This window comes from Callionymus lyra, chromosome 2, assembly GCF_982586985.1.
Source record: "Callionymus lyra chromosome 2, fCalLyr1.hap1.1, whole genome shotgun sequence".
Classification (NCBI taxonomy): Eukaryota; Metazoa; Chordata; class Actinopteri; order Syngnathiformes; family Callionymidae; genus Callionymus; species Callionymus lyra.
The window spans coordinates 3478018-3498017 of NC_141819.1; the positions used below are offsets into that span (position 1 = coordinate 3478018).

General features: G+C 46.0%; 1 protein-coding gene across 3 annotated transcripts in view; it reads left to right on the plus strand.

Annotated features, from left to right (window-relative positions):
- The window catches only part of midn (midnolin), a 35420-nt gene extending 27005 nt beyond the window's left edge, over positions 1-8415 (plus strand). For all 3 annotated transcript variants that reach the window (XM_087783262.1, XM_087783264.1, XM_087783261.1), the window contains one exon: positions 5749-8415. In XM_087783262.1, the coding sequence (XP_087639388.1) occupies positions 5749-6011 (263 nt within the window). In that variant the 3' untranslated portion in view covers positions 6012-8415. The remainder of the gene's footprint in view (positions 1-5748) is intronic.
- The last annotated feature ends 11585 nt before the right edge of the window (positions 8416-20000 follow it).

Below are 20000 nucleotides of genomic sequence, written 5' to 3' on the forward strand. Positions count from 1 at the left end.
CCCTCTCTCTCTCTCTCTCCTCCTCCCTCTCTCCTCCTCCCTCTCTCTCCTCCTCCCTCTCTCTCTCCCTCTCTCCTCCTCCCTCCCTCTCCTCCTCCTCTCTCTCTCTCCTCCTCCTCTCTCTCCTCCTCCCTCCCTCTCCTCCTCCTCCTCTCTCTCCTCCTCACTCTCTCTCCTCCTCCTCTCTCTCTCTCCTCCTCACTCTCTCTCCTCCTCCTCTCTCTCTCTCCTCCTCCTCTCTCTCCTCCTCCCTCAGCAGTGTTTCTGGGCTCAAAGGAAGACGGACACATGGATTATTCATAAATCACTCTCAGGTCTTTGTGTTTTATTTATTCAAACCTCCTTCACTTTCTTAAAAAATGGATCAAGCGATTGTTCTTGAGAAAAGTATTCTTCCGCGGTCGAGTGAAGATCTTGTCATTGGTTCCTCACGAGTCCAGATCGCACGTGTGTTTCCCTTGAAGTCCTAATAAAAGCCGGTTCCGTCGTGGACATGGTCTGGAGATGGTCTGGAGATGGTCTGGAGATGGTCTGGACATGGTCTGGAGATGGTCTGGAGATGGTCTGGAGATGGTCTGGAGATGGTCTGGAGATGGTCTGGAGATGGTCTGGAGATGGTCTGGAGATCCCTGAGGCCACAGCTGTGTCCGGTGGTGACGCTGATGAACGGCAACACTCAAGGTTCAGTCTTGGGTCCGAGTGCATTCCTGCAGCCTCGGCTCAGAGGGCAGCGACTCAGGGGACTTTCTAAAGAATGAGGGATTTGTTAGTGGAGCGAACTACCAGTTAGCATTGAATACACAACAGGATCTGGATGTAAAACACAAATTCCTTAAGTTGACCTAGAATTCAAACAATCTTCAACTAAAATCAAACAATTTTCAACTATAATCAAACAATTTTCAACTGAAATCAAACAATTTTCAACTAAAATCCAACCATTTTCAACTAAAATCAAACAAATTTAAACTAAAATCAAACAATTTTCAACTATAATCAAACAATTTTCAACTATAATCAAACAATTTCCAACTGTAATCAATCAATTTTCAACTATAATCAATCAATTTTCAACTATAATCAAACAATTTTCAACTGTAATCAAACAATTTTCAACTGTAATCAAACAATTTTCAACTATAATCAAACAATTTTCAACTATAATCCAACAATTTTCAACTGTAATCAATCAATTTTCAACTATAATCAAACAATTTTCAACTATAATCAAACAATTTTCAACTGTAATCAATCAATTTTCAACTATAATCAATCAATTTTCAACTATAATCAAACAATTTTCAACTGTAATCAATCAATTTTCAACTATAATCCAACAATTTTCAACTATAATCAAACAATTTTCAACTATAATCAAACAATTTTCAACTATAATCAAATAATTTTCAACTATAATCAAACAATTTTCAACTAAAATCAAACAATTTTCAACTAAAATCAAACAATTTTCAACTATAATCAAACAATTTTCAACTATAATCAAACAATTTTCAACTAAAATCAAACAATTTTCAACTATAATCAAATAATTTTCAACTATAATCAAACAATTTTCAACTATAATCAAACAATTTTTTAACTAAAATCAAACAATTTTCAACTTAAGTTGACCTAGAATTCTGATGTATTTCTTGCTCAGGAAGTTGTTGTTCTTGTTGTTGACGCTACAACTTCAAACTCTGGAGGTCGACACGAGCATTGGAACAGTTGTGTAGTCGTAACTGTTACACAACAAGTCCTGGCAGAGAAGTGAACGACTCGAGTCGATACGCGAGTCTAGATGTGAGTCAGCGTTTTTAGGTTGTTGTTCCTGGAATGACGTCCATGTTTTGTTTTGTTTTGTAGGATTTCTTGTAGGAGTTTAATGCTAACAAAGTAGCTAGTTTAGCTTGTAGCCACATTTTTTATCCTGATGTTTAAGTCGAGTTGAAAATACATCAAATTGATTTTGATAACTTTGCTCTGATAACATCAAGTATCAAAGAACAACAACCAAAACGAGCTTTATTGTCACCAGATGAAGTAGAAACGACATGTGTTTTATGCTAATTTCCAAACTACAGGAAATGTTTTTTTTCTTACCGTCTGTAATAACACAATTATTTTATTCATTTCAGACATTATTTTAGTTAAGATGTAATAGCTTTATCATTTGAATTTCTAAGAGACTCGCGTTCGGTCCCTCACTCTTTCTTACGACATTGAATTTGGCCCTTTTTTAAGAAAAATGTTTGACGTCCTGGTTCGTATCATATTTGTCATGGATATGTCAGAGTACAGAGTGGAATCCAGTAGGATCTGGAATACTAGTTCAGATTGGAATTCCTACTATCTTGCTACTGAACTGAAAATTGGAATTCCAAACTAGTAGGATACCAGATCCTACTAGTAGAGACTGGAATTCCAATCCGTCCTAGTACAAATGGGAATTCTACCAGGACAATCGCCAATCCTAGTAGGAGACTAGTAGGATTCCAGATTCTACGAGTACATTCCAATCCCTCCTAGTAGAGATTGGAATTCACCAGTAGGATCTAGAATCCTACTAGGACAGATTAGAATCCTGCTACTGAACTGGGATCTTAATTTGGAACTAGAATTGGAGATTGTCCTGGTAGAATTCCCATTTGTACTAGGACGGATTGGAATTCCAGTCTCTACTAGTAGGATCTGGAATCCTACTAGTTTGGAATTCCAATATTCAGATCCCAGTTCAGTATCCATACTAGTAGGATTCCAGATCCTACTGGATTCCAACCAGTACCGTGACAGATACAAGCTTCTATAGTTTTCAAGTCAAACATCAAAAGTTTCCTTCGATCTTCGGGGCCCTCAAGCGGGAGCGGTTGCTAAGCCGTCGTTCCGCGGTCGGACGTTTATTGACGGACTAAACGCTTCGGCTCTGCCTGGATCCGATAAGCAAATGAGGGAAAAGAGGCAAATTAAGCCACACAGAGTCCGGAATTCATTCCAATGGGAAGAGAACCGGCCGAGGAGGAGGAGGCGCCATCGATTGGGGGAAAACTGCCACCTACTGATGCTCCTCCACCCCCTCGCTCCTCAGGGAAGAATTCCTTAACCTATGATGCCCCCCCGCCTTTTGAGCAGTCGCCCCACCTCACCCTCTCAGGAGAGGTTGGGATGGCTGGCCGAGGCCGAGGCCTGAGGGAGGACGGGATGCGATGGGTTGGGGGGGTCACTGAGCCGAGGGTAGGAAGCTCCAGCCAGGAACCCCAACAATCCCTCCCGTGTCTCGCTCCCGCTTACAATTTCCATTCGCTTGCATTTTCTATTGAAAGCCAATAGCGTGGCCCCCGAGCCCGAGATGGATGGCTGCACCGGAGCTAAGGTTTAATCAATAGGTCTTTTTAATTTGCAATCGATCCACGTTAAAAGCTACTGCGGCTGCGGCTGCCGCTGCCGTGTGTGCATCTTGTGTTTTCGTGCGTTGATACGAGGTGTGTGTTGGTCGCACAGAGGCAAAAGACGGCGGCGGTGCTGCTCTTTTATTGACATTCCAGCCCATTATTTAATTATTTAATTCCCAGACAGATACTAATGGAGGCGGCCGATAGATTGCGGTCGCGTTCCCTTCCCTTTTCCCGGCCGCTCCGATATATGTGTGGAAGTGGAATTAGGCCGGACGGGGAAGGCATTTACGGTGCAACGTGAAGTCCGTCCCCGGAGACGTCGCACATCAACAGCTGCCGATGCACTTAGGATCACGTTCAGTCACGAGGCACGTCGTCCACCGTCATGTCCACTGATGTCGCTCTCGTCTGCTGGTCCTCGATGAGACGCACTCGTCTGCTGGTCCTCGATGAGACGCACTCGTCTGCTGGTCCTCGATGAGACGCACTCGTCTGCTGGTCCTCGATGAGACGCACTCGTCTGCCGGTCCTCGATGAGACGCACTCGTCTGCTGGTCCTCGATGAGACGCACTCGTCTGCTGGTCCTCGATGAGACGCACTCGTCTGCCGGTCCTCGATGAGACGCACTCGTCTGCTGGTCCTCGATGAGACGCACTCGTCTGCTGGTCCTCGATGAGACGCACTCGTCTGCTGGTCCTCGATGAGACGCACTCGTCTGCCGGTCCTCGATGAGACGCACTCGTCTGCCGGTCCTCGATGAGACGCACTCGTCTGCCGGTCCTCGATGAGACGCACTCGTCTGCCGGTCCTCGACGAGACGCACTCGTCTGCTGGTCCTCGATGAGACGCACTCGTCTGCTGGTCCTCGACGAGACGCACTCGTCTGCTGGTCCTCGATGAGACGCACTCGTCTGCTGGTCCTCGACGAGACGCACTCGTCTGCTGGTCCTCGATGAGACGCACTCGTCTGCTGGTCCTCGATGAGACGCACTCGTCTGCTGGTCCTCGATGAGACGCACTCGTCTGCTGGTCCTCGATGAGACGCACTCGTCTGCTGGTCCTCGATGAGACGCACTCGTCTGCTGGTCCTCGATGAGACGCACTCGTCTGCTGGTCCTCGATGAGACGCACTCGTCTGCTGGTCTTCATTGAGACGCACTCGTCTGCTGGTCCTCGATGAGACGCACTCGTCTGCCGGTCCTCGATGAGACGCACTCGTCTGCTGGTCTTCATTGAGACGCACTCGTCTGCTGGTCCTCGATGAGACGCACTCGTCTGCTGGTCCTCGATGAGACGCACTCGTCTGCTGGTCCTCGATGAGACGCACTCGTCTGCTGGTCCTCGATGAGACGCACTCGTCTGCCGGTCCTCGATGAGACGCACTCGTCTGCTGGTCCTCGGTGAGACGCACTCGTCTGCCGGTCCTCGATGAGACGCACTCGTCTGCTGGTCCTCGATGAGACGCACTTGTCTGCCGGTCCTCGATGAGACGCACTCGTCTGCTGGTCCTCGATGAGACGCACTCGTCTGCTGGTCCTCGATGAGACGCACTCGTCTGCCGGTCCTCGATGAGACTCACTCGTCTGCTGGTCCTCGATGAGACGCACTTGTCTGCCGGTCCTCGATGAGACGCACTTGTCTGCCGGTCCTCGATGAGACGCACTCGTCTGCTGGTCCTCGATGAGACGCACTCGTCTGCCGGTCCTCGATGAGACTCACTCGTCTGCTGGTCCTCGATGAGACGCACTTGTCTGCCGGTCCTCTATGAGACGCACTCGTCTGCCGGTCCTCGATGAGACGCACTCGTCTGCCGGTCCTCGATGAGACGCACTTGTCTGCCGGTCCTCGATGAGACGCACTCGTCTGCTGGTCCTCAATGAGACACACTCGTCTGCTGGTCCTCGTCAACTAAAAGTTTGGACGTCCACATGTCCACGCTAGAAAACACACACTTTTTTAAAACGTTTAAAAAGGCTTAACATACATTTTAATTAAGATTTATCCAACAACAAATTGTTTGTTTACCTTAACTGCTTGAGACCTTGGCTCCTGCTAGTCTTTGAGTCTCTTTTTGTGAAGTTTGTACATTCATTTGAAACAACAATATGTTTTCAAGTAGTTGTTTGATAATGGATTTCATTAAAGTTTGATTGAAAGTATTTGAAATGGCAGGTTCTATGTGGGACTGAAAAAAACCTAAAACCCTACCCCTACCCCTACCCCTACCCCTACCTCTAAGACCTAAAACTACTAAAAGTCACGATGACAACATGTTGTTGGATCCATCATGAATCCTGAACCTGATCCTGAACCTGAACCTGATCCTAACGGCTTCTTCTTCTTGTCTCTGCTCAGGTGATCGTCTGCGTCAGACGGAGAACCGGGCGACGCGCTGCAAGGTGGAGCGCCTGCAGCTGCTGATGCAGCAGAAGCGCCTGCGCAGGAAGGCCCGGCGGGACCAGCGCGGCCCGTACCAGTGGCTGCCGAACCGCAAGTCCGGACGCAGCAACAGCAACAGCAGCGTGTCCAGCGAGGGCTCCCTGGACCTGGACTTCGACGACTCGGTCTGGAAGCCCGACGTCAAGGCCGACCTGAAGTCCGAGTTCGTCATGGCTTGAACCGTCGCCGACGCTTTTGGGATTTAAAAAACGACGGGATTATTGGAGGCGAGAGACTCGGATCTGGTAACAGTGACAAACCTTTTCCTCGGAGACACGGACCGGACTCGACCCGAGACTCCCTGCGGTATATATACGTCGTGCAGAATTAAGGGTGGGTGGCGGGGATTTTTTTTTTTTTTTTCCCGTGAAGAAAAACTTTTGGACGCCACAAAGAGACCTGGACTCGGTTTCCTCGCCGTGGATCAGTTCGACGGGCATTTCTTTTGTCGATCTCACAAACCGCTCCGTTGCGGCTGGGTTAGCATCTATTTTATAAACCAATATGTAGCATCGATCACAGAGCATTCAGGTTTTCTTAACGAACGGTTCAAAGTTAATTTGCACATTTTCACGATTTACAACGGCTGGTCAGATGTGCAGCGAGGGGGGGGTTATTGATATCCACCTCAGTGTCATAGGGTATCGATAGGAATGATTAATGGATGAACAAATAAATGAATATTAACAGAAAGTGCTTTAGAGGATTTGAAAATCTTTAAAAAATGTATATGGATTCATAAAAAAAAAAAAAAAATCTATTTTTATTTGCTGTTTTCAAAAAGCAGCTTCACGGCGTCGGAGGACGAGCAGGAAGCGTCGTCTCGTCCCTCGTTCGTCTCTCGGCCACTTAGGAAACCTTTGGAAAGGAATAGTTGTAGTTTGTGTACATAAATGTGCGGCGGAAGGGTTGAGGGTTTGTGTGTGTGTGTGTGTGTGTAGTGTAAATTGGTAAAAATCCATCTTCTCCCCCCAAAAATGATTAAAAAAAAGGATGCTTTCGTGGATGTGGATCCTCGGGAGCGTCTATCGAGGATCAGCCTCTTCATCCAGTGCCTCCACCAGGAAGTCCACGTCTGGCCTTGTTGACAGTTTTGCTGCTACCGTTCAAAACTGAACCGGAAGAGACGAAAGAAACTTTTGTTCTTGCATGCGACATGTGCGACTTTTCTACGGAGGAAAAGAAAAAACTTGTGCCGCGGGAATGAAGGTTAACAACGTGCATGAACTTGTGAAAAAAAAAAAGATATAAAAGAGCTGCTTTTGTTGGTTTTTGTAACGTTTATATTTAAAGAAAAATCATGGATTTCAGCACGAACGTGACAGATGAAGTGGACTTTCTCTCAAAAGCTGAACATTCCTGTTGCGGGACAATGTGGCTGAGGAGTCGAGACCCCCCGCTGGACCCCCTCCTCGAGGACTCCCGGACCACCCCCCCCCCCCAGCATGAACCTACAGACCAGCGCGTTCACAGTACTGTCGGAAAGAAAGAAGATTCTTGACCACAATTGCACTCCCAGAGATTGCAGTGAGAGATTAACCCTTTTGGTGAACCTCGTCTTTTTTTAAGTGGCCTTACCTTTCACTGGAAAAACAATGAGACCCTTGAGGGACGGAAGGTTGTTTTTTTTTGGTGTATTGTTGTCGGAATTGTTGTCATCACTTAGTTCAGTTTTTGTTCACCGAGGACACTGGGCTTCTGTCGTTTTAGTACTTTCAGCAGGTGGAGTCTCTAATATGTCAAAGGCTTCTGTGCCTTAAAAATGTCGCCCCAATCCCCCCAAAGTGTCGACGTCTAACTCGAGCAGTTCGGACGAACCCGACCACGATCCTGGAATTATCCACATTTTTCATCGTGTTTCTCGTCGGTCCACGTTATGAGTTTCCACCAACAAAGCTGCGGCAAAGCTTACAAAGGTCAAACAAAGCTTACAAAGGTCAAACAGGTCCTCAGAGGACTCGAGGATTACGTGCACTTCCTGTCGGATCGTGGACTTTACATCTCGCCGCCTCCTCCTCAATCCTCCGTTCAAACCTACGAACTCTGTGTGCCTCACATCTGTGTGAAACTCAAAAGACAGAGAAGAGGAAAACAAAATGGCCGAGCATCACGGAGAGGTCAAAAACAAACCCGGCCCGGGGTCGACAGAAGTGCGATCACATGGTTTGAGTTGCCTGTTCTTTCTTGTAGCCAACTATTGAAAAAAACAGGATCAAGATTTACAATGTTCTAGCTCTAGACCGGTGTAGCACACGTGTGACTGTATTAATTTATGAAACCAAAATGGTAACTGTGAATTACGTATTTCTTTGTGCATTTTTTTAAGTGGGGCAAAAAGGTTGTTGGGACGAAACCAGCAGCTGCTGGAAATGTCCAAAAAAAAAGACCTTTTTTTTTTGGGGTGAAATATACTAGAAAATATACTAGAAACATATGTTTCTGCTCAAGAAAAAAAAAGGGGAATTGAAAAAAAAAGGAAAATGTATGAATATATTTTTTTCTTAAGCAATACATTTCAGTGTGACTTGTGATAGAACATTTTCTTTTTCTAGCTAAGAAATGAATAAAAGAAAAAAAACGAAATGAAAACAGTGTCTTTGAGAGTTTTTCACCGAGCGGAACCAAGGCGAACGTTACGAGCGAATCTCTTCCACGGAGTAACCGGAGACGACGGCTGGACGAAGTGTTTTTTTTTCATTGATAAAATATTGTCTTACCGGCGATGAAGTGTGTCGAGCGAGAGGCTTGAGTGCTCGGAGTGTTTCTTAATAGCATGTTCAGGAAGACGCCAGCGGAGTTATCGAGCTGCTCAAAGTGGTTCAGAAAACTTCTTTAACTGTGACATCATCACCCATCGACCAATGGCCTGTCGGGCCGTTTGAAGAGCAGAACCAGAACAACACGATGGGAATATTTCAAATGTCTTTTATCCAACCGTACAGTAACTGAAGCAAAATGTAATTCAATATTTTGCACATTTTTATTTTCTGTTGACTGCTTCTTATCAGCCGGGGTGTCGTTCTATTCCTACCGGGGGCTCCTACACTTGCTACCCTAAAAAATCTGAAAACGCATCCGTTTGGAATTCGATCAGTTAATGAAGGAATCACATGGTGCACGCTGGACGCTGGGGGCCTCTTCCGATTGGATGACCCCTGGATGACCCTTCCGTATCGCGATCCAATCAGATCGCCTTATTATTCATGTGACCGTGTTGTTGTGTTGGGCTTAGAAATTTGCCCGGTAAGAAAAGCTTTCAGTGCCTCATGTTGCTCATGTTTCAGCTCTGAACGTCTAAAACATGAATAGAAGATCTGTTCGATCAAGCTACTAGTATCGCTAGCGTCGGCTTCCTGTTAGATCAAGCTACTAGTATCGCTAGCGTCGGCTTCCTGTTCGATCAAGCTACTAGTATCGCTAGCGTCGGCTTCCTGTTAGATCAAGCTACTAGTATCGCTAGCGTCGGCTTCCTGTTCGATCAAGCTACTAGTGTCGCTAGCGTCGGCTTCCTGTTCGATCAAGCTACTAGTATCGCTAGCGTCGGCTTCCTGTTAGATCAAGCTACTAGTATCGCTAGCGTCGGCTTCCTGTTAGATCAAGCTACTAGTATCGCTAGCGTCGGCTTCCTGTTCGATCAAGCTACTAGTGTCGCTAGCGTCGGCTTCCTGTTCGATCAAGCTACTAGTATCGCTAGCGTCGGCTTCCTGTTAGATCAAGCTACTAGTATCGCTAGCGTCGGCTTCCTGTTCGATCAAGCTACTAGTATCGCTAGCGTCGGCTTCCTGTTAGATCAAGCTACTAGTATCGCTAGCGTCGGCTTCCTGTTCGATCAAGCTACTAGTGTCGCTAGCGTCGGCTTCCTGTTCGATAAAGCTACTGGTATCGCTAGCGTCGGCTTCCTGTTCGATCAAGCTACTGGTATCGCTAGCGTCGGCTTCCTGTTCGATCAAGCTACTAGTATCACTAGCGTCGGCTTCCTGTTCGATCAAGCTACTGGTATCACTAGCATCGGCTTCCTGTTCGATCAAGCTACTGGTATCGCTAGCGCCGGCTTCCTGTTCGATCAAGCTACTGGTATCACTAGCGTCGGCTTCCTGTTAGATCAAGCTACTAGTATCGCTAGCGTCGGCTTCCTGTTCGATCAAGCTACTAGTATCGCTAGCGTCGGCTTCCTGTTAGATCAAGCTACTGGTATCGCTAGCGTCGGCTTCCTGTTAGATCAAGCTACTAGTATCACTAGCGTCGGCTTCCTGTTTGATCAAGCTACTGGTATCGCTAGCGTCGGCTTCCTGTTAGATCAAGCTACTAGTATCACTAGCGTCGGCTTCCTGTTAGATCAAGCTACTAGTATCACTAGCGTCGGCTTCCTGTTAGATCAAGCTACTAGTATCACTAGCATCGGCTTCCTGTTCGATCAAGCTACTAGTATCTCTAGCGTCGGCTTCCTGTTAGATCAAGCTACTAGTATCACTAGCGTCGGCTTCCTGTTTGATCAAGCTACTGGTATCGCTAGCGTCGGCTTCCTGTTAGATCAAGCTACTAGTATCGCTAGCGTCGGCTTCCTGTTCGATCAAGCTACTAGTGTCGCTAGCGTCGGCTTCCTGTTCGATCAAGCTACTAGTATCGCTAGCGTCGGCTTCCTGTTAGATCAAGCTACTAGTATCGCTAGCGTCGGCTTCCTGTTCGATCAAGCTACTAGTATCGCTAGCGTCGGCTTCCTGTTAGATCAAGCTACTAGTATCGCTAGCGTCGGCTTCCTGTTCGATCAAGCTACTAGTGTCGCTAGCGTCGGCTTCCTGTTCGATCAAGCTACTAGTATCGCTAGCGTCGGCTTCCTGTTAGATCAAGCTACTAGTATCGCTAGCGTCGGCTTCCTGTTCGATCAAGCTACTAGTATCGCTAGCGTCGGCTTCCTGTTAGATCAAGCTACTAGTATCGCTAGCGTCGGCTTCCTGTTCGATCAAGCTACTAGTGTCGCTAGCGTCGGCTTCCTGTTCGATCAAGCTACTAGTATCGCTAGCGTCGGCTTCCTGTTAGATCAAGCTACTAGTATCGCTAGCGTCGGCTTCCTGTTCGATCAAGGTACTAGTATCGCTAGCGTCGGCTTCCTGTTAGATCAAGCTACTAGTATCGCTAGCGTCGGCTTCCTGTTCGATCAAGCTACTAGTGTCGCTAGCGTCGGCTTCCTGTTCGATAAAGCTACTGGTATCGCTAGCGTCGGCTTCTTGTTCGATCAAGCTACTGGTATCGCTAGCGTCGGCTTCCTGTTCGATCAAGCTACTAGTATCACTAGCGTCGGCTTCCTGTTCGATCAAGCTACTAGTATCACTAGCATCGGCTTCCTGTTCGATCAAGCTACTGGTATCGCTAGCGCCGGCTTCCTGTTCGATCAAGCTACTGGTATCACTAGCGTCGGCTTCCTGTTAGATCAAGCTACTCGTATCGCTAGCGTCGGCTTCCTGTTCGATCAAGCTACTAGTATCGCTAGCGTCGGCTTCCTGTTAGATCAAGCTACTGGTATCGCTAGCGTCGGCTTCCTGTTAGATCAAGCTACTAGTATCACTAGCGTCGGCTTCCTGTTTGATCAAGCTACTGGTATCGCTAGCGTCGGCTTCCTGTTAGATCAAGCTACTAGTATCACTAGCGTCGGCTTCCTGTTAGATCAAGCTACTAGTATCACTAGCGTCGGCTTCCTGTTAGATCAAGCTACTAGTATCACTAGCATCGGCTTCCTGTTCGATCAAGCTACTAGTATCTCTAGCGTTGGCTTCCTGTTAGATCAAGTTACTAGTATCACTAGCGTCGGCTTCCTGTTTGATCAAGCTACTGGTATCGCTAGCGTCGGCTTCCTGTTAGATCAAGCTACTAGTATCGCTAGCGTCGGCTTCCTGTTCGATCAAGCTACTAGTATCGCTAGCGTCGGCTTCCTGTTCGATCAAGCTACTAGTATCGCTAGCGTCGGCTTCCTGTTCGATCAAGCTACTAGTATCGCTAGCGTCGGCTTCCTGTTAGATCAAGCTACTGGTATCGCTAGCGTCGGCTTCCTGTTCGATCAAGCTACTAGTATCACTAGCGTCGGCTTCCTGTTAGATCAAGCTACTAGTATCGCTAGCGTCGGCTTCCTGTTCGATCAAGCTACTAGTGTCACTAGCGTCGGCTTCCTGTTCGATCAAGCTACTAGTGTCGCTAGCGTCGGCTTCCTGTTCGATCAAGCTACTGGTGTTGCTAGCGTCGGCTTCCTGCTCGATCAAGCTACTAGTGTCGCTAGCGTCGGCTTCCTGTTCGATCAAGCTACTAGTGTCGCTAGCGTCGGCTTCCTGTTCGATCAAGCTACTAGTGTCTCTAGCGTCGGCTTCCTGTTTGATCAAGCAACTAGTGTCGCTAGCGTCGGTTTCCTGTTCGATCAAGCTACTGGTATCGCTAGCGTCAGCTTCCTGTTCGATCAAGCTACTGGTGTCGCTAGCGTCAGCTTCCTGTTCGATCAAGCTACCAGTATCGCTAGCGTCAGCTTCCTGTTCGATCAAGCTACTAGTATCGCTAGTGTCGGCTTCCTGTTCGATCAAGCTACTAGTATCGCTAGCGTCAGCTTCCTGTTCGATCAAGCTACTAGTATCGCTAGTGTCGGCTTCCTGTTCGATCAAGCTACTAGTATCGCTAGCGTCAGCTTCCTGTTCGATCAAGCTACTAGTATCGCTAGTGTCGGCTTCCTGTTCGATCAAGCTACTAGTATCGCTAGCGTCGGCTTCCTGTTCGATCAAGCTACTAGTATCGCTAGCGTCGGCTTCCTGTTCGATCAAGCTACTAGTATCGCTAGCGTCGGCTTCCTGTTCGATCAAGCTACTAGTATCGCTAGCGTCGGCTTCCTGTTCGATCAAGCTACTAGTATCGCTAGCGTCGGCTTCCTGTTCGATCAAGCTACTGGTATCGCTAGTGTCGGCTTCCTGTTAGATCAAGCTACTAGTATCGCTAGCGTCGGCTTCCTGTTCGATCAAGCTACTAGTATCGCTAGCGTCGGCTTCCTGTTCGATCAAGCTACTGGTATCGCTAGTGTCGGCTTCCTGTTAGATCAAGCTACTAGTATCGCTAGCGTCGGCTTCCTGTTCGATCAAGCTACTAGTATCGCTAGCGTCAGCTTCCTGTTAGATCAAGCTACTAGTATCGCTAGTGTCGGCTTCCTGTTCGATCAAGCTACTAGTATCGCTAGCGTCGGCTTCCTGTTCGATCAAGCTACTAGTATCGCTAGCGTCGGCTTCCTGTGTCGATCAAGCTACTAGTATCGCTAGCGTCGGCTTCCTGTTCGATCAAGCTACTAGTATCGCTAGCGTCGGCTTCCTGTTCGATCAAGCTACTAGTATCGCTAGCGTCGGCTTCCTGTTCGATCAAGCTACTGGTATCGCTAGTGTCGGCTTCCTGTTAGATCAAGCTACTAGTATCGCTAGCGTCGGCTTCCTGTTCGATCAAGCTACTAGTATCGCTAGCGTCGGCTTCCTGTTAGATCAAGCTACTGGTATCGCTAGCGTCGGCTTCCTGTTCGATCAAGCTACTAGTATCTCTAGCGTCGGCTTCCTGTTCGATCAAGCTATTAGTATCGCTAGCGTCGGCTTCCTGTTCGATCAAGCTACTAGTATCTCTAGCGTCGGCTTCCTGTTCGATCAAGCTACTAGTATCGCTAGCGTCGGCTTCCTGTTTGATCAAGCTACTAGTATCACTAGCGTCGGCTTCCTGTTAGATCAAGCTACTGGTATCGCTAGCGTCGGCTTCCTGTTCGATCAAGCTACTAGTATCGCTAGCGTCGGCTTCCTGTTCGATCAAGCTACTAGTATCGCTAGCGTCGGCTTCCTGTTAGATCAAGCTACTAGTATCGCTAGCGTCGTCTTCCTGTTCGATCAAGCTACTGGTATCGCTAGCGTCGTCTTCCTGTTCGATCAAGCTACTAGTATCGCTAGCGTCTTCTTCCTGTTCGATCAAGCTACTAGTATCGCTAGCGTCGGCTTCCTGTTAGATCAAGCTACTAGTATCGCTAGCGTCGTCTTCCTGTTCGATCAAGCTACTAGTATCGCTAGCGTCTTCTTCCTGTTCGATAAAGCTACTAGTATCGCTAGCGTCGTCTTCCTGTTCGATCAAGCTACTAGTATCGCTAGCGTCTTCTTCCTGTTCGATCAAGCTACTAGTATCGCTAAGCGTCGGCTTCCTGTTCGATCAAGCTACTGGTATCACTAGCGTCTTCTTCCTGTTCGATCAAGCTACTAGTATCGCTAGCGTCGGCTTCCTGTTCAATCAAACTATAAGTATCGCTATTGTCGGCTTCCTGTTCGATCAAGCTACTAGTATCGCTAGCGTCTTCTTCCTGTTAGATCAAGCTACTGGTATCGCTAGCGTCGGCTTCCTGTTCGATCAAGCGTCGGCTTCCGCGTCAGCCATGTTGATGATGACGTGAAGTCCTGACGATGGGGCGGAGATAGCAGGGACCAATCAGCCGCTTCGTCCACAGTTGGGACGAACTTTCGGATGCCAAACGGAAGTGGGTCAAGAGACCCCGGACTGTTTCTTTTAGGGTAGCGAGTGTAGGAGCCCCCGGTAGAAATAGGATGACACCCCGGCTAGCTTCTTATGTACGTTGACAACATGGAAGAGATTTTACCTCCCGTACATATCTTGGGTCGATATATATTGAAAGCAAAATGGACGTGTATCGTAGGAGGATCAGGAGTCTTAACGGAAGAAGAGGCAGGAAAGACGACAGGAGAGCCAGAGAAGGTGAAAGCATCTCAGAAGGTTTTGTCGTCGATCCGGGTGAAGTCAAGGAAACTGCTCATCAGAGGATGATGGAGTCTAGGATGTAAATCTCTACCAACAAGGTTTAAAACAAACGTCATTAAAATGAAAAACGGGCGCTGACGCAGAGGGAGGTGTGATGTAGGTGTTGATGGTTCTGGGACGAGCGTCATTGAGATGTTTATCATCTCTTCACAGAAATGATTCTTGTTCCTCCGGTTCCACACGAGGTGGAAGATTCAAAGGTGGTGGAGACTCAAGGGTTCGCAGGTGAACACGACACTCCTACGATCCTGGGACGTCCTCGTAGGAAACCTGGCAGGGATGTCGCGACACGGCGAGCTAGCCAAGCTGCAGCACTTCTTCTCCACTTCACTGTGAATCCTGGAGCCCATCTCAGAAGGAGGGCGTAATTGAGCCGACGCTTATTTACAGAGAGGCTGTCATATCAACGTTCTTCCAATCATGCAAAAACCCAATGAATGCCTTTCACACGCCGCCTCGCTTTTGTCCTCAAAGGATCCGGCGGCGGCGGCGGCTAATGTTTGCGCTGTTTTCTTCTGAGCACAAAAGTAGATGATGATTCCACGTTTTCCTCTGCGATCAGATGAACAGAAGAACATTTCTCTGGCCTCGCTGAAGGTTCAGACGCTTCTCTGCCGCTAGAGCTGTAGCCGTACACTTACCTTAGATAGCAGATAAGAAACATACGATGTAGTCTGAACCCGATCTGATGCAATATATTCAGCTCACGATTCAATACGATGCATAAGTTCATCTTAACTCTTCTACTTTTGGTTATGAAAATCTACGATCAAAGAAGAGCTGAGCCAGAAGACAGAGGTGTCCATCTTTTAAGAGGAAACATCTTTAAATTATTATTTTACCTTTTTTATGCTCGTTCGCAGACAAGAAGACAATTCTACCACCAGTGGCTCAAAACATGTCTCCTGAAAAAACTTGAATTCATCATTATTGATTATTGATTATTGACGACTCATCTGAGCCTCTGCAAACAAATACGTGAAACATTTTGTTGATATTTTTAAATTAAAAAGAATCTCAACGTACGCGACAGAGACCGACACTTCCAGACATTTCACTCGTACCATGAACTAATCAACATTTTAATTAAGTTGATTAATGAAAATATCTCGATGAAGGACAGAAATATTCAATGTATAATTTTATTATTTGACTGTGAGGATTCATTCCCTGACCACAAAAAATGTTTTACTTAGGATTTACTTTACTATACTATACTTACTAAAAAAGATTATTTTGTAGCAAATATATACTTGATCTACCTCAGTACTGCATCAGTATTACTCCTGATGATCAAGTTCAGGGATGAGTCAGTACTTGAGTGACTTAAGTCAGTCTTTCAAACTGAGAAACCTGGTGTTGTATTTGATAAATGTCTCGAGTTCAACACTGAAGAAAAGTGACACAAACTGTTTCAACTGAGAAAAATCTATAAACTTAAATGTTGTCACAACAAGATCTGGATCTTATAATCCATGTGTTTGTGTCGTTGACACTATTGTATCAGTTTATTGTGTCTAAACCAGAAGGATCTTCTCGCCTGCAGTTCATACTAAACTCTGCAGCCAGAATTCTGAGCCGCTCTAGTAGAAGAACTCACATTTCTCCTTCAAACTCTTCACTAGTTTCTTTCAGGATCCTTTTAAAATTCTGGTTCTTACTTTCAGATCTATTCATGGTCAGACCTTCCATCAGTGATCTGATCCAGACTTACACCCCAGCTCGGGCTCTGAGGCCTGTGGATCAGAATCTACTGATGGTTCCTGAACTTCCGGACCAGAGGAGAGAAATCCTTCCAGACTGTTGCTCCTAAGCTTTGGAACCATCTCTGTGTTTGATGATCTACTGACTCCTTCAAGAAACATCTGTGTTTGATGATCTACTGACTCCTTCAAGAAACATCTGTGTTTGATGATCTACTGACTCCTTCAAGAAACATCTGTGTTTGATGATCTACTGACTCCTTCAAGAAACATCTGTGTTTGATGATCTACTGACTCCTTCAAGAAACATCTGTGTTTGATGATCTACTGACTCCTTCAAGAAACATGTGTGTTTGATGATCTACTGACTCCTTCAAGAAACATCTGTGTTTGATGATCTACTGACTCCTTCAAGAAACATCTGTGTTTGATGATCTACTGACTCCTTCAAGAAACATCTGTGTTTGATGATCTACTGACTCCTTCAAGAAACATCTGTGTTTGATGATCTACTGACTCCTTCAAGAAACATCTGTGTTTGATGATCTACTGACTCCTTCAAGAAACATCTGTGTTTGATGATCTACTGACTCCTTCAAGAAACATCTCTGTGTTTGATGATCTACTGACTCTTTCAAGAAACATCTGTGTTTGATGATCTACTGACTCCTTCAAGAAACATCTGTGTTTGATGATCTACTGACTCCTTCAAGAAACATCTGTGTTTGATGATCTACTGACTCCTTCAAGAAACATCTGTGTTTGATGATCTACTGACTCCTTCAAGAAACATCTGTGTTTGATGATCTACTGACTCCTTCAAGAAACATCTGTGTTTGATGATCTACTGACTCCTTCAAGAAACATCTCTGTGTTTGATGATCTACTGACTCCTTCAAGAAACATCTGTGTTTGATGATCTACTGACTCCTTCAAGAAACATCTGTGTTTGATGATCTACTGACTCCTTCAAGAAACATCTGTGTTTGATGATCTACTGACTCCTTCAAGAAACATCTGTGTTTGATGATCTACTGACTCCTTCAAGAAACATCTGTGTTTGATGATCTACTGACTCCTTCAAGAAACATCTGTGTTTGATGATCTACTGACTCCTTCAAGAAACATCTCTGTGTTTGATGATCTACTGACTCCTTCAAGAAACATCTGTGTTTGATGATCTACTGACTCCTTCAAGAAACATCTGTGTTTGATGATCTACTGACTCCTTCAAGAAACATCTGTGTTTGATGATCTACTGACTCCTTCAAGAAACATCTGTGTTTGATGATCTACTGACTCCTTCAAGAAACATCTGTGTTTGATGATCTACTGACTCCTTCAAGAAACATCTGTGTTTGATGATCTACTGACTCCTTCAAGAAACATCTGTGTTTGATGATCTACTGACTCCTTCAAAAACATCTCAAGACACTTTGATTTGTGTTTTCCCCTGATTTTCTGCATATATTTTAGTGTATTGTTTCGATTGTTAACGTTCTTTGTGACCCTGGTCTTTACAAATAACCTTCACTTACTTACTTACTATTAATGTGTAAAATATAAATACAGTTATTTACAAAAATGATTCAAAATGTGTTATTTGACGAACATTAAAGTTCTTCTACGGTTCCTTCAGGAGGTCCAAGGCTCCAAGAACACGGTTTGATCCTCCTCTCCTTTCGGAAACAACCGCTTTTTAATCCGATCAGATTAAGTTTGAACGAACATCGATCCAATGACGTGTTTGAGGGACTTTTTTCAAACGAGGACTTTTGAATCTCATTTCAAAAGATAAGAAGTTCACACGCGTCTAGATGATCAGAGTGTGAAAGATTGTGGCGAAGCTACTGTGATTATGAAACTAGCAAAACTTCTTTCTTTTTAAATATCCTCCTCCTCTCTCTGCCAGTAAAGACACAGTCGTGAGTCATTCTTCGACGCCGCGGTTCCTCATTTTCATTTCAAAAAAATGCCTCTCGTCTGTTTTTCCGTCCATATCTGGACGTTTCGTTTGTGTCACTTCTCGTCAACGTCGTAGATCTCCAGATGTTTCAGATCAAGATCAGGCGACGTTGATGTTCTTGTTCTGCAGGAGATGGTTGATGTTCTTGTTCTGCAGGAGATGGTTGATGTTCTTGTTCTGCAGGAGATGGTTCATGTTCTTGTTCTGCAGGAGATGGTTGATGTTCTGGTTCCTGCAGGAGATGGTTGATGTTCTTGTTCTGCAGGAGATGGTTGATGTTCTGGTTCTGCAGGAGATGGTTGATGTTCTGGTTCTGCAGGAGATGGTTGATGTTCTTGTTCTGCAGGAGATGGTTGATGTTCTGGTTCTGCAGGAGATGGTTGATGTTCTGGTTCTGCAGGAGATGGTTGATGTTCTCGTTCTGCAGGAGATGGTTGATGTTCTGGTTCTGCAGGAGATGGTTGATGTTCTGGTTCTGCAGGAGATGGTTGATGTTCTGGTTCTGCAGGAGATGGTTGATGTTCTCGTTCTGCAGGAGATGGTTGATGTTCTTGTTCTGCAGGAGATGGTTGATGTTCTGGTTCTGCAGGAGATGGTTGATGTTCTGGTTCTGCAGGAGATGGTTGGTGTTCTGGTTCTGCAGGAGATGGTTGATGTTCTGGTTCTGCAGGAGATGGTTGATGTTCTCGTTCTGCAGGAGATGGTTGATGTTCTTGTTCTGCAGGAGATGGTTGATGTTCTGGTTCTGCAGGAGATGGTTGATGTTCTGGTTCTGCAGGAGATGGTTGGTGTTCTGGTTCTGCAGGAGATGGTTGATGTTCTGGTTCTGCAGGAGATGGTTGATGTTCTGGTTCTGCAGGAGATGGTTGATGTTCTGGTTCTGCAGGAGATGGTTGATGTTCTGGTTCTGCAGGAGATGGTTGATGTTCTTGTTCTGCAGGAGATGGTTGATGTTCTGGTTCTGCAGGAGATGGTTGATGTTCTTGTTCTGCAGGAGATGGTTGATGTTCTGGTTCTGCAGGAGATGGTTGATGTTCTTGTTCTGCAGGAGATGGTTGATGTTCTGGTTCTGCAGGAGATGGTTGATGTTCTCGTTCTGCAGGAGATGGTTGATGTTCCTGTTCTGCAGGAGATGTTTGATGTTCTTGTTCTGCAGGAGATGGTTGATGTTCCTGTTCTGCAGGAGATGGTTGATATTCCTGTTCTGCAGGAGATGGTTGATGTTCTGGTTCTGCAGGAGATGGTTGATGTTCTTGTTCTGCAGGAGATGGTTGATGTTCCTGTTCTGCAGGAGATGGTTGATGTTCCTGTTCTGCAGGAGATGGTTGATGTTCTTGTTCTGCAGGAGATGGTTGATGTTCTTGTTCTGCAGGAGATGGTTGATGTTCTTGTTCTGCAGGAGATGGTTGATGTTCCTGTTCTGCAGGAGATGGTTGATGTTCCTGTTCTGCAGGAGATGGTTGATGTTCTGGTTCTGCAGGAGATGGTTGATGTTCTGGTTCTGCAGGAGATGGTTGATGTGATGTTCTTGTTCTGCAGGAGATGGTTGATGTTCTGGTTCTGCAGGAGATGGTTGATGTTCTTGTTCTGCAGGAGATGGTTGATGTTCTGGTTCTGCAGGAGATGGTTGATGTTCTTGTTCTGCAGGAGATGGTTGATGTTCTGGTTCTGCAGGAGAT